The 13,616-nt window shown below is 38.9% G+C and overlaps 1 protein-coding gene across 1 annotated transcript in view; it reads left to right on the plus strand.

Moving 5' to 3' along the window:
• Window positions 1-858: 858 nt before the first annotated feature.
• LOC150090288 (F-box/LRR-repeat protein 5-like) overlaps window positions 859-13,616 on the plus strand; it is a 204,433-nt gene continuing 191,675 nt past the window's right edge. Inside the window, exon 1 of the mRNA XM_090369064.1 lies at window positions 859-1,125. Within this exon, the coding sequence (XP_090225190.1) occupies window positions 1,042-1,125 (84 nt within the window). The 5' untranslated portion in view covers window positions 859-1,041. The remainder of the gene's footprint in view (window positions 1,126-13,616) is intronic.

The following is a 13,616-nucleotide window of genomic DNA, read 5'->3' on the forward strand; positions in this document are numbered from 1 at the left end:
GTAGGCTCTAGCCCGGGGCGCCGAAAACAGAAGAAAAATCAGTTCAAGAAATATATATATATATCCTTAGTAAAAGTCTGGTCCTAATAAACATTTCTCAACCCACTCCTACCTGTTCTTATTTTGCTCGTTGGTAAAGAAATTCAGTGCAGAAATCAAAATGAAATGTCCTTATTATGTTTTTATTCTAATGTGCGAATCTTCATTTTTGCTATATAAATAAAAATAAAAACGAATAAAATATAATTTTTATATTTTTCTAGTTTGATAACGTCGTTTAAATAAACGAGCATTGTCCATTTGTAGCTCTTTCTCTTTTCGGTATTCTTAATTTAAAAAGAAAAATTTTTTTAATCAAGTTACTTTAACTAACAACTTTACTTTTTAATGAAAATACAATTAATCTTAAAAAAAAACTATACAATTTTCGTCCATATAATTTTCCCAAAAGCCGTTTTATTTTATTATTATTCTGCATTAATGACTCCGTTAATCAATCTCGGATGGCACCAATTTGCCATACATAATCTTTACTTTGCGCATCAAGCTTTGGCTTCTGTATGTTTTGTTTGTGGAGTCGTTTATGACATCTCACGCAAATGTCTTGTTTCTAGTTATGTATACGTACCAGTACTGCTCTTTCGCCAACTGGAATACTGTTTAAAACATTTGATTATGAATTTTAAAATAACCAGCACACACGGTAATCATTGTATTTCCCACTACTTCTCAAATAAAGTAGGCAACAAAAATAAATTTTATACACATCCATGTTATTTCGCGGAAGTTTGTACAAGGTCACCTCTAAATTTTTAAACAAACCTCTATTGCGAAATTATAATGAATAAGTTTGGTTTCCAGTTATTCACGATATGTCATGTTCGCGAACAAACAACCGTCGCTCATCGCGATTTCGGAGACGTCGTAAACCGTCGAAACGTGCTATCTTGAACGTCTAACTGCCGCGCTTAGTAATACAGTAGTAAGTCAGTTGCACTTCGAAGTTGTTTCAACATTACGAACTGATTATCAGTGTCAACCATGTCTCCCTTTCCCGAGGAAGTTGATGTATTTACTGTGCCTCATTCAAGGATGAAACAATTAGTGGAAGTTTATTCGGAAAAGGTAAGATCCTCATGCCGCCTCAGTAAAAATGTAAACTTTTTTACGCACGTTTATTCCACATACTTCGATTCACTTTGCCTTAATCTCAGTTGTAATAGTAACATGCAGTTTATAGCATTTTTAAAATTGTCGCGGTGACTTTTTGTTTTAATTTGATCATGATAAAAAAAGTAATGACAGTTGTTATTACGAAATATGATTCATTGCCAGCCACCATCTTTTGATTATTCAGTCAATGTTTCTGCTTTGACTTATATAAGCTTTAAGCCTCGGTCGATGTATATAATACCGAAAAAAAAAAAAAAAAGGTAAACAGATTGCTAAAATGCCATACTGAATGTTATAAATTATATATGCAATGAAAAATACCTTCTAATGGATATACATGCCGGTAAACGAACTTTTAAAACAAAAATACATAGTTATTGACAGTTTTACCATCAGTATGAACATAACAATGATATAAGTAATAATATTTTATAGATACAATTCCATAGACAGGCAGTATGGATTTGAAAAGTGGGAAGAATCTTGCATGTCATGTGAAAACTTCAGTAATTTATCCTCTCCTTCCCCTTGTGGATAGCACAGTGGTTATCATTGAACCCCCACACCAAGTGGAAAAGGCTTGAGTTTGAATCCCATCAGGGATGCAAGGGATTTTTATGGGCTTTTTTATACACATAGCCGAGTTGGTTCGTCTCGTGCGAGGATTGCATTGTTTTTTTTTTTTCTATCGGAACTCGAGTTTTTCGACTAGCAAACCGACCGAAGAATGTAATCAATTGATGACATAATATAATGATGCCTTAATTGCTTGGGCGCTTAAAAACGCTGCAGAGATGACTACACCATTTTGACAACCTTTATGCGTTTTCTTACTGGATCATGCAATATAGATTTATTGTGAATAATTGCTAATTCATTACGATTAATAATTTTCTTTGGAAGTGACGATCATAATTCTATTGCAGGCATAATTCCTCAGAAATTATTATGAATACATGACAGTTACACCTGTTATAGCATATCAAATGAAAGGAACTAAGGTTAATTTATGCTATTTAAAATTTATTGCTTAGTGGTGGAGTAACTGCAACACTTGCAGTTACTCCACCACTATTTGTCTTTGAACCAGCACACATATCATATAGTTACAAACACGCCTTGAACCAACAGTATTATTTAAAAAAAAAAAGCAAATTATTTTGCAAAAGGATTAAAAACTGGATAAATTGGGCAGCTTAGCTCTCCATTACTCACTCCTATAATTGCAACAAGCTACTTGTGTGTTATTTATTAGGCACTGTTTTCGTTTTTATTTTATAGGCACTGTTTTCGTTTTTTTTCTTAGGATTTATAAAACCTGTGTCATTCTTCATCACATGATATTTCTTGAGCTATTTCTTCCCCCCCCCCAGAATATATTTCTGTGTTATGACTTCTCTTCCCCCTTTTCCCAAAAACACTAAAAATATTATTTCCATCACCAGCAACAATGGAAATATCTCATGCAGAGTCCACAAGAATCATCAAAACCTTAGGCTCCATGCAGAAAACAGGCTTCCTTTAAAATCTCTCCAGTGTGACCTTGAACTGTTGATTGGCACATGATCTACCAGGTACAGCCAAGTTCTTCCAATATGCACTGTATTCATACAAAAAAACCGTTGTCCCACAACTATTTGTAGCATGAACTGTTGTTCCCTCTTGGTGGAAGGATGTGATTCCACAATTCTGCAAGTGTTGTAAATATGTCATATTTGTTATCAAAGCATAAAATAGTATAAAACATCAGCACATAACTATAAAAAGCCTAACTTTTTATGTGTTACTGATGAAGTCCTCAAGACAGTGGACTTCATATAATTTATTAATATTATTCTGCCAGATTGTACAGGAATTCATTAAATTCTTTTATATCTTAAACAGTCGAGTGTTGTTATATTGTTCAAAATATCTAATTATGCCTTTTTATTGATTACATACTGAATTCTGATTAGGATTTTCATCAAATTGGTGACTGTTGATCTTCCATTCAGCACAGAGTGTAAGTATGGTGGTTATTTTTGGAATCAGTGTGCTTATATTGAGGGTGGCATGACATTGTCAAAGATTTTAAGGAATGAGTGTCCATGGCTATCAGTCTAAATCTTTATTTTATTCAAAAATTTCTCTTTGTCACTGGAATAACAAAGTAGGTGTTCCAGATTGTGTGAAAGATGCTATTAAAGGCTTTCAGAAAGGCTGGGGAGGGAGGAGTCCAGGATGAAAGTTTTATAAATCTTAACCAAGAATAGCAGCAGCTGTTGGAGTTGACAGTAGGCTTGTATAGTAGTTGGTCGATTACTTTAAGTTATTGTGTTTCAAAGACAAAGTAATCAACCAAACTTGTCTCAAAGTGCTCTCTTCCAGGTGGACCCTGTTTCTGAGCAGCTGATATTATTTTGGTTGGGTGCTTGTTTGAACATTGCTCTTGTGCAGTCTCATAACGTTTCTTCTTTTGTAACCATGTCATGTGTCTTGTTATTTGGATTCCTTAAGAGGACCTCAATTGTTTTGAAAATTCATTCATGGTATCCTATTTCTTAAATTTAAGGAAGAGCACATGACCTTTTTCACTTAGGAGATTCTGATTATGGGCCTTTTGTTTCTTGATAAATGGCTTTCATATCTTGCGTGAAGCATGGCTTGATTCTTGCCATAACGTTCACATATTTGGAGGCACCCTCAAAATATTCTCCTCAAAATATTCACTTGTTCTCAAAACCTGTGATCCTGAACTTATTCCTATTCTTTGCCACCTTTTTTCACTTTCTTATTCCAAAGGTGTTTTCACTTTCTTATTCCAATTTTTGATAAACTGAAGATTACAACAGTAATCTTCAGTTTATCAAAAATGTTGTGAAGGGCATTTTTTCTGGTGCTTTGGAGAAGACACTGCACCAGTCTGTGGGGTATTGGATTAGCATTGTGAACAATGTTCACCTTGCTGAATTTGTATATTTGTTAATGCTGTGAGTTGGGAATTGCTCAAAATGAGTCTACTTGCCCCAGGAAATTTTAATATTCCAGGTGTATAGTCTGAGTTAAATTTAAGTGTTTGAGATTACCAATGATGACAAAGGTTCTCTAACAGCAGAGCAAAGAAAAATGACCACACCTTTTGGTTCAGCACATTCATATGTGAGACTTAATGATCCTAAGTGTATTTTCCAGATCTCTTCTTGCTTCCTCATGCTTTGTGCTTAGCATGTTGAAATCCTCTTTAACAAAGTTGGGATTAGCTGGCCTAAGGTGGACTGCACATCAAACCAAGAGTTCTCCCTTGATATTTAATTATGATGCAGCCGTATGTATACCACAAACTGATCTGCAAAAAGATCTAAACCTCCCAAACACTTCCTTGTTAATTTTACAAATATACGTGGTCTCAGTCTAACCTCAAAGATCTCCATTTCCACTTACAGTCTGCCAAACCCCATGTACTTTTTCTGATAGAATCTCAGTTATCCATTGATTAAACCACTGCTCATCTCAGTTGCCCAAATTATTTGCTGTATGAGTCCTTTTGCCTCAAAGGTGGTACTTGTGCATATGTCTGTTCCGATATTCCCTGTCAGAGACTTGGTAATTTGGAATCTTCTCTTTTCAGTCTTCTCTGGCTTAAAATATCTACCTCATTCTTTCAAATTTTTCTGTTGTCTCTACCGTTCTCCCAACTCCACTAATCACTCAGAACTCGTTGACTTCCTCTCTTTGCAACTTGACTTTCTCCAGTCCAACTTTCCTAACAGTGAGGTAATTTTAATGTTCACAACTCCAGCTGACTTACGTTTTCTAGTCACACAGACCCAGCTAGTCGAGATGCTGAGGTTTTTGCAATTACTAATGACTTCGCACAGATTGTTCATTTACCTACCAGAATACCGGACAATCCCAACCATACGGCCAACACGCTTGATCTTTTTTCACAAACAACCATTCTAAGTACACGGTCAAAGTGAGTGGTCCTTTAAGTACTTCAGATTACAACTTAGTGATTGTCTCTTCTCCAATGGAGCCTTTATCTCATGGCTATTCCCAACCTCATTTTGTTTGGCATTACAAGAATGCAAAATGGGAAGACCTGTGAGTTTTCTTTTCTTCTTTTCATTGGTCAGATTACTGTTTCAAAACTTCTGATGTCAATGTTTGCTCAGATCGTGTCAGTGAAATTATTCTTGTAGGAATGGAATCCTTTATTCCACACTCCACTGTAAAAACTCTTCCTCTATCTAAACCTTGGTTTTCCAATAGAAGTGCTAAGGCTGTTCAAGAGAAGAATGTTGCATATCGTAATTGGCTTGTTTCCAATTCTTCAGTTTCATTTTCTGCCTACACCAAAGCTCGCAACAATTGTAAAGTAGTTATTAATCAGTCCAAACTAGATTTTGAACAGGCTAAGAGTAGAAAACTTGCTTCTTGTCCTAATGGTAGCCGAGCATTCTGGTTTCTTGTGAAAGCTATTGGCTGCAACTTTTGCCCATCTCTGCTCCCACCTCTGTCAAAACCAGATGGTTCTATTGTCACTTCAGCCAAGGACAAAGCTGACCTGCTAGTATCCCATTTTTCTTCCAACTCATGTATTAATGACCTTGGTAAAACACATCCCACTATTCCCAACATGCTCTTCAATGCCTCCTGTGGTCTTCTGTCAAAAGGATGTCAGAAGGATTTTGATGAATCTTGATGCTAAGCCCCAGGTCCTGATGGTCTTTCTGCACTTGTTCTCAAAACCTGTGATCCTGAAATTACTCCTATTCTTTTGCCACCTTTTTTCACTTTCTTTTTCCAAAGGTGTTTTCACTTTCTTATTCCAAAAGTGGGAGATGACAGAGAGTGGTAATCAATGGACACTGCTCTTCGTGGACAAATGTTATTAGTGGAGTTCCAAGGGTTCAGTGTTGGGCCCATTGTTGTTTTCAGTATTTATCAATGATATTGAAGGTATATCAGGTTTAATGTTCAAGTTTGCAGATGATATAAAGGTTGGCAGGGTTGTTAACAGCAGTAAAGACAGTATGCTACTCCAACTGGATCTAGATAAGTTGGGAAAAAGGGCTGAGAAGTGGCAACTGGAGTTTAACATTGACAAATGCAAAGTACTGCATATGGGTAGCAATAACCAAAGGGAAACGTACCAACTGTGTGGTACAACACTCAGGGAAGTGGAAAGTGAAAAAGACAGGGGGGGTAATTGTGCAGTCAAATATGAAGTTCGATGAGCAGTGCAGACGTGCTGCTAAGCAGGTCATGGAGTCCTGTCAATGATATATAGGAATTTTGCTAGCAGGGACAGGGAGGTGATTATCACGTTATATAAGGCATTGGTCAAGACACACCTAGAGTACTGTGTACAGGTCTGGAGGCCTCATGTTAGGAAGGATGTAGACTTGCTAGAATGAGTACAAAGAAGGGCAACAAGATTGGTGAGGGGAACAAAGGGGTGCTCTTACCAAGAAAGGTTTAAGTTCTGCAAATTTCAGCACCTGGAGAGTAGGCACCTGTGAGGTGATCTGATTGAGGTGTATAAGGCCTTGAATGGGTTGAGCAAGCTGAATGCTGATGGGATTCTTCCTCTTGCTCAGACTAAGAAAGTGAGGGGGTACAGTTTCAAATTGAAGAAAGATAGTTGTAGAATAGATGTGTGAAATTTGCTTTTAGCCAGCGAGTAATTGATTGGTGGAACAGACTTCCATCTTTTGTTGTGGAAGCTAATAGCCTAAATAAATTTAAGGCATTTGGAACCAATGGAGGGGTGAAATGGGAGGGTTTTTTTTTTGGCTGATGCTGCATAAGCTTGCTTTCTTGCATTGTATGCCTCTACTAATGCTAAGGTGGTTTTCCTTCTGCTTGGAAATCTGCTCATATCCAGACAGTTCCTAAAAACGGGAAGAGATCCCTCCCATCCAATTATCATCCCATTGCAATTACTTCTACTCTTTCTAAAGTAATGGAGAAATCAGTTAACTGCCAACTCTTAAAAACTATCTTGAAACCTTCCATCTGATCAATGATCGCCAGTATGGATTCTGTCAGTGTTGATCCACTGTTGACATTCTGGCTTATGTTACCCATTCATGGACCAATTCAATGGAAAAGTTCAATGAAACACAAGCAGTCGCTGTTGACATCTCAAAGGCTTTCAATCGTGTTTTTTTTTTTTTTTTTTTTTATGTGAACCCCAAACACAAGAGGTATTAGAACCTATAGTACTTAGTACCGTGCTTGGGTTGGAGGTTGAGAAAACGAAAGAAGATATTTGTTGATATTGGACTTGAACTTCTGTAGATTGTAATTTTCAGGAAATACGTATGAAGGAAGGTTGTTCCAGAAAACGGCAGTTGAATGAATAAATGAGGAAGATGAAAAGTTGGTTCTGTGCGTTTGAAGTTGAACAGTAAATGGATGTTGGCTGGTGACGGCACGTGTTCGGACTGTTTTGAAAGAGAGAACGGGAATTATAGAAGCCAATTCAGAAGAACAGTGCCCATGGAAGTATCTGTAGAAGAGGCATGCAGCAGAAACAGTACATCTATGAGAAAGCGAGCGGAGAGACTCTGTTAGAGATGAATCATTAATTAACCTAACTGCCCTCTTCTGAATGGAATCAAGAAGCCTGAGAGAGGTTTTGGGGACACCACCCCAGATGTGGGAACAATATTCCATGGCAGGGCGGATTTGCGATTTATACAGAGTGAGCAGCTGTTTGGAAGAAAAGTAACACCGAGAGCGAAAGAGAAAACCAAGTTTTTTAGATGCAGAGGAAGCAGTATTTGTAATGTGCTTGTGCCAAGAGAGATTAGAAGTCAGGGTAATCCCCAAAAGAGATATATCATTTTGCCTAGAAATCGGAGTGTGACTAAAGATAAGCATAGGAGCAGAAGAATCCTTTTTGCGAGATATAAGACAAGACTGAGTTTTACAAGGGTTGAAATCGACTAAGTTGTCTTTGCCCCACTGGAGAATTACCTGAAGATCGGCATTTAAGGAATTGGTAGCAGATTTTCGAGAAGTTGAAGCTGATTGAGCAGGACAAGGTTTCTCAAAATGGAAAGTGGAATGCAATGTGCTATAATCGGCCAAACTATGGATAGGATTTCCAGTCAATGGAAGAAGGTCATTAATATACAAGAGGAAAAGAGTGGGGAAAAGAACTGAACCTTGGGAGACACCGGCATTAGTGTAGAAGTTAGAAGACAGAGAGCCATCTACCATCACCCTCAGTGAGCAATCAGAGAGAACACTGGATAACCAATTACTAAAAACAGTTGGCAAACCATAAGATGGAAGCTTGTTTAGAAGACCGTTATGCCAAACATGATCAAAAGCCTTTGAGATGTCAAGAGCAACTACTTGTGTTTCACAGAACCTTTCCATTGAATTAGTCCATAAATGGGTAACATAAGCCAGAATATCACCAGTGGATTCACACTGACGGAATCCATACTGGCAATCGTTGATCAGATGGAAGGTTTCTAGGTAGTTTAAGAGTTGACGGTTAATTTATTTCTCCATTACTTTAGAAAGAGTAGAAGTAATTGCAATGGGACGATAATTGGATGGGAGGGATTTGTCACCCTTTTTAGGAACTGGCTGGATATGAGCGAATTTCCAAGCAGAAGACAAACACCTTTCGAATAACAAAGTGAAAAAAGGCGCCAAACAATAGGAGTAAGTTCAAGAGCACAGGTTTTGAGAACAAGGGGAGAAATACCATCGGGACCTGGAGCTTTCTCAGCATCAAGATTCATAAAAATCCTTCTGACATCTTTTTGACGGAAGACCACAGGAAGCATTGAATGGAGCGTGTTGGGAGTTGTTTTGCCAAGACCATTAATACATGAGTTGGAAGAAAAATGGGATACTAGCAGGTCAGCTTTATCCTTGGCTGAAGTGACAACAGAACCATCTGGTTTGGACAGAGGTGGGAGCAGAGATGGGCAAAAGTTGCGGCCATTAGCTTTGGCAAGAGACTAGAATGCTCAGCTACCATTAGGGCAAGAAGCAAGTTTTCTATTCTTAGCCTGTACAAACTTTAGTTTGGACTGATTAATAACTGCTTTACAATTGTTGCGAGCTTTGGTGTAGGCAGAAAATGAAACTGTAGAATTAGAAACAAGCCAATTACGATATGCAACATTCTTCTCTTGAACAGCCTTAGCACATTTATTGGAAAACCAAGGTTTAGATAAAGGACGAGATTTTAAAGTGGAGTGTGGGATAAAGGATTCCATTCCTGCAAGAATAATTTCACTAACACGATCTGAGCAAACGTTGACATCAGAAGTTTTGAAACAGTAATCCGACCAAGGAAAAGAAGAAAAGAAGTCTCGCAGGTCATCCCATTTTGCATTCTTGTAATGCCAAATAACACGAGGTTGGGAATAGCCATGAGATAAAGGTTCCATTGGAGAAGAGACAATCACCAAGTTGTGATCTGAAGTGCCTAAAGGACCTCTCACTTCGACTGCGTACTTGGAAGGGTTGTTTGTGAGAAAAAGATCAAGTGTATTGGCTGTATGATTAGGATTGTCTGGTATTCTTGTAGGTAAATGAACAATCTGTGTAAGGTCATTAGTAATTGCAAAAGCCTCAGCATCTCGACCAGCTGGGTCGGTGTGACTAGAAAACGGAAGACAGCTGGAGTTGTGAACATTAAAATCACCAAGGAAAATTACCTCACTGTTAGGAAATTTGGACTGGAGAAAGTCAAGTGGCAAAGAGAGGAAGTCAAAGAGCTCCAAGTGATTAGTGGAGTTGGGAGAACGGTAGAGACAACAGATGAATTTGACACAATGAGGTAGAGAGATTTTAAGCTAGAGAAGATCAAAGAGAGGAGATTCCAAATTGCCAGGTCTCTCACAGGGAATATCAGAACGGACATATGCACAAGTACCACCTTTGAGGCGAAAGGAATCATACAGCGAATAATTTGGGCATCTGAGATGAGCAGTAGTTGAATCAACCGATAACTGAGATTTTGTCAGAAAAAGTACATGGGGTTTGGCAGACTGCAACTGGAAATGGACATCGTTGAGATTAGAATTGAGACCACGTATATTTGTGAAATGAATTAGGAAGTGCTTGGGAGATTTAGATCTTTTCGCAGATAAGCTTGCTCTGTTAGTTTGACAATTCATGGTGTATTCAATAGTAAGAAAAAGTGGGTGGAACATGCTGTATGAAGTAATGAAATTTTTGTATATGGCGTACACGTGGTAAGAATATACCCAGATCCATGACATAACGTGGCCTCGACAATGCTCTCCACATACACACTACTTGGACTTCCTTCAGTCATAGGCGCCTCCGTAGCCAGGTGGGAAGGAGCAGCAGTGCGTAGCACACCCTTCTTGATTAGACCGGGGTTCGAGCCCGTCACCACCAAATACGGAACATGCGGAAAGGTCAGGGAATGACCACCGCACCGGAGCAATATGGCCTTAGTTGCTAATGCTCCTAAAAAACCAAATAACAACAACAACAACATCCTTCAGTCACTATCTGGCAGAGTAGAGGTAGCAGGATTATACACTAGCTGATCTGGACGCCTCCTAGAGGGTTACCAATAGGTTCGGTCCGGTGTACTAACTAGCGGCCGGCCTGCGAACATTGTTTTAGAGCTGTACCCTCGAAATGTAAGGAATATTGAATCTCGCCACGACGTTCATCATAACCTCAAAAGTCATCAATCATACTGCATGATGGAAGAGATAGGGAAGGGTTGACCGGAACTTATCTCTAGAGACTAAACATTGGTTCCACCACTTCAAGCCTCCAATAAGCAAAGTGTGGTGGTATTTCACCGGTTGATGAGAGTCATCTACCACCTAATACTGCCTGGTAACATATAGGGGCGGCGTTCCTCCATGTGGTGTGGGCGTCACACCTCGACCCCTGCTTACGTTGGTTCACACCTGGGTGGTCACCCTCCATGTACTTGTGCATGGAAGTTATACCCAGGATTACTAACAGTCCCACCGTCTTGAAGGTGCAAGCAGAGAATTTGGCTGTCATAGACCGTCCGGACTTCGCCGAAATTGGGTCCACTTGACTTGAGTGTCACCCTAATATCAGTTCCATCAGCGTTTCAGACTCCCAGGTAGCAAGTACAGCTTGTCTGGCATATCTGAGAGAATGTCTGTGACAACCTCAACAAGCTTCCAACTTATGGTTTGCCAACTGTTTTTTGTAATTGGTTATCCAGTTTTCTCTCTGATCACTCACTGAGGGTGATGGTAGATGGCTCTCTGTCTTCTAACTTCTTCACTAATGCTGGTGTCCTCCAAGGTTCAGTTCTTTCCCCCACTCTTTTCCTCTTGTAAATTAATGACTTTCTTCCATTGACTGGAAATCATATCCATAGTTTTGCTGATGATAGCACATTGCATTCCACTTTCCATTTTGAGAAACCTTGTCCTGCTCAGTCAGCTTCAACTTCTCAAAATCTGCTACCAATTCCTTAAATGCCAATCTTTAAGTAATTCTCTGGTGGGGCAAAAACAACTTAGTTGATTTCAATTCTTCTAAAACTCAGTCCTGTCTTATATCTCGCAAAAAGGATTCTTCTGCTTCTATGCTTATCTTTGGTGACCCTCCAATTTCTAGGCAAGTTGATATATCTCTTTTGGTGCTTACCCTGACTTCTAATCTCAATTGGCCCAAGCACATTACAAATATTGCTTCCTCTGCATCTAAAAAACTTCATTTTCTCTTTCACTCTTGGTTATTATTTGTTATTTGGTTTTTAGGAGCATTAGCAACTAAGGCCATATTGCTCGGGGATATGCGGTGGTCATTCCCTGACCTTTCCGCATCATCCGTATTTGGTGGTGACGGGCTCGAACCCCGGTCTAATCAAGAAGCGTGTGCTACGCACTGCTGCTCCTTTCCACTTGGCTACGGAGGCGCCTTTCGCTCTTGGTGTTACTTTTCTTCCCAACTGATGTTTACTCTGTATAAATCGCAAATCCACCCTACCATGGATTATTGTTCCCACATCTGGGGTGATGCCCTCAAAACCTCTCTCAGACTTCTAGATTCCATTGAGAAGAGGGCTGTTAGGTTAATTAATGACTCATCTCTAACAGAGACTCTGCCCTCTCTGTCTCATAGATGTTCTGTTTCTGCTACATGCCTTTTCTATAGATACTTCCATGGGCACTGTTCTTTGTTATTGGCTTCTATAATTCCCACTGTCTCTTTCAAAACAGTCCAAACATATGCCGCCACCACCCAACATTGATTTACTGTCCAACTTTAAACTCACAGAAGCAACTTTTCATCTTCCTCATTTATTCATTCAACTTCTGTTTTCTGGAACAACCTTCCTTCTTACGTATTTCCTGAAAATTACTGTCTATAGAAGTGCAAGTCTAATATCAACAAATAACTCCTTTCGTCTTCTCAACCTCCAACCCATGCATAGTACTAAGTACTATAGGTTCTAATACCTCTCGTTTGGGGTTGTCATAAAAAAAAAAACCTTACTGAAACACAAGCTAACATTATTAGAAATAGCACAGATCGACTAAAACTGCTCTGAGTTGTGGTAGTTTTCTCCTTTAAATTGATATGAGTCTCTATACAAACATGGCTACTCCACTCTTCCAAAAAAAAAGCCATTTTTTTATTAATAGGATGAAGTTTATTAAGAAACAATGTAGATGATGGCGAGCATTATCTTATTAACATTGCTTCTAACATTCTGCCTAAAACATTAGCTTATATGGTTCACTAAAGGAGCAATGGGCAGTTTTCCAGCTCTTATGTTGGCAAACCTTGCGAAGCAGTTTGCCATCCTCTCAGAGTAAAAGCTGACCAGGTGCCTAGTCGCCAGGACCTAAAATCCAAATATTTAATTTGATATTTGGACATTAGGTTATAAGTGAATCATATGTTGGATACTTAGTTTTTAGGGGTTGCATTTCTACAGAGATTCTGCATACCCCTGCAAAAGAGCCTTAATGTTTTCCGGCTGGTCCTCTATGACAGTATAATGGTTTTGCAACTTTTCACTCATTTGGGGAAATCCAGGTTCATTTCCTGTCAGAGAGTGGAAGTCTTAAGTCTCTTCAGTTAGGGAGTAAATGTCTCTTCTGCAGTTGAGCCAGTGTGAGGTAAAGGGAATGGGATTTTTCCTGCTGGTTATTTTGAGTTTTTCAGCATGGCTTAAGACTTGGGCATGTGAGAGATTACATGTACTCCTATCTGATAGAACCAGCAAGAAGTGAGGTTCTTACTGGGGAGATTCTTATTGTATGTCTACTGGCTAGATTTCATTATCCCTTGTTCCTATTATTCCATTCAGGTAAGCCCGAACGGGATAATGAAACAAGGACCATGTCCTGTATCTCTTTATTCACTAATCAATACCTCTAGATGCTTCATGCAAGCTAAGAAGAGGTTTCTCTTCAGTTTGCATGAAGCATCTAGAGATATAGGTT

This window comes from Mastigoproctus giganteus, chromosome 2, assembly GCF_048544385.1.
Source record: "Mastigoproctus giganteus isolate SK-2022 chromosome 2, ASM4854438v1, whole genome shotgun sequence".
NCBI classification, from domain to species: domain Eukaryota; kingdom Metazoa; phylum Arthropoda; class Arachnida; order Uropygi; family Thelyphonidae; genus Mastigoproctus; species Mastigoproctus giganteus.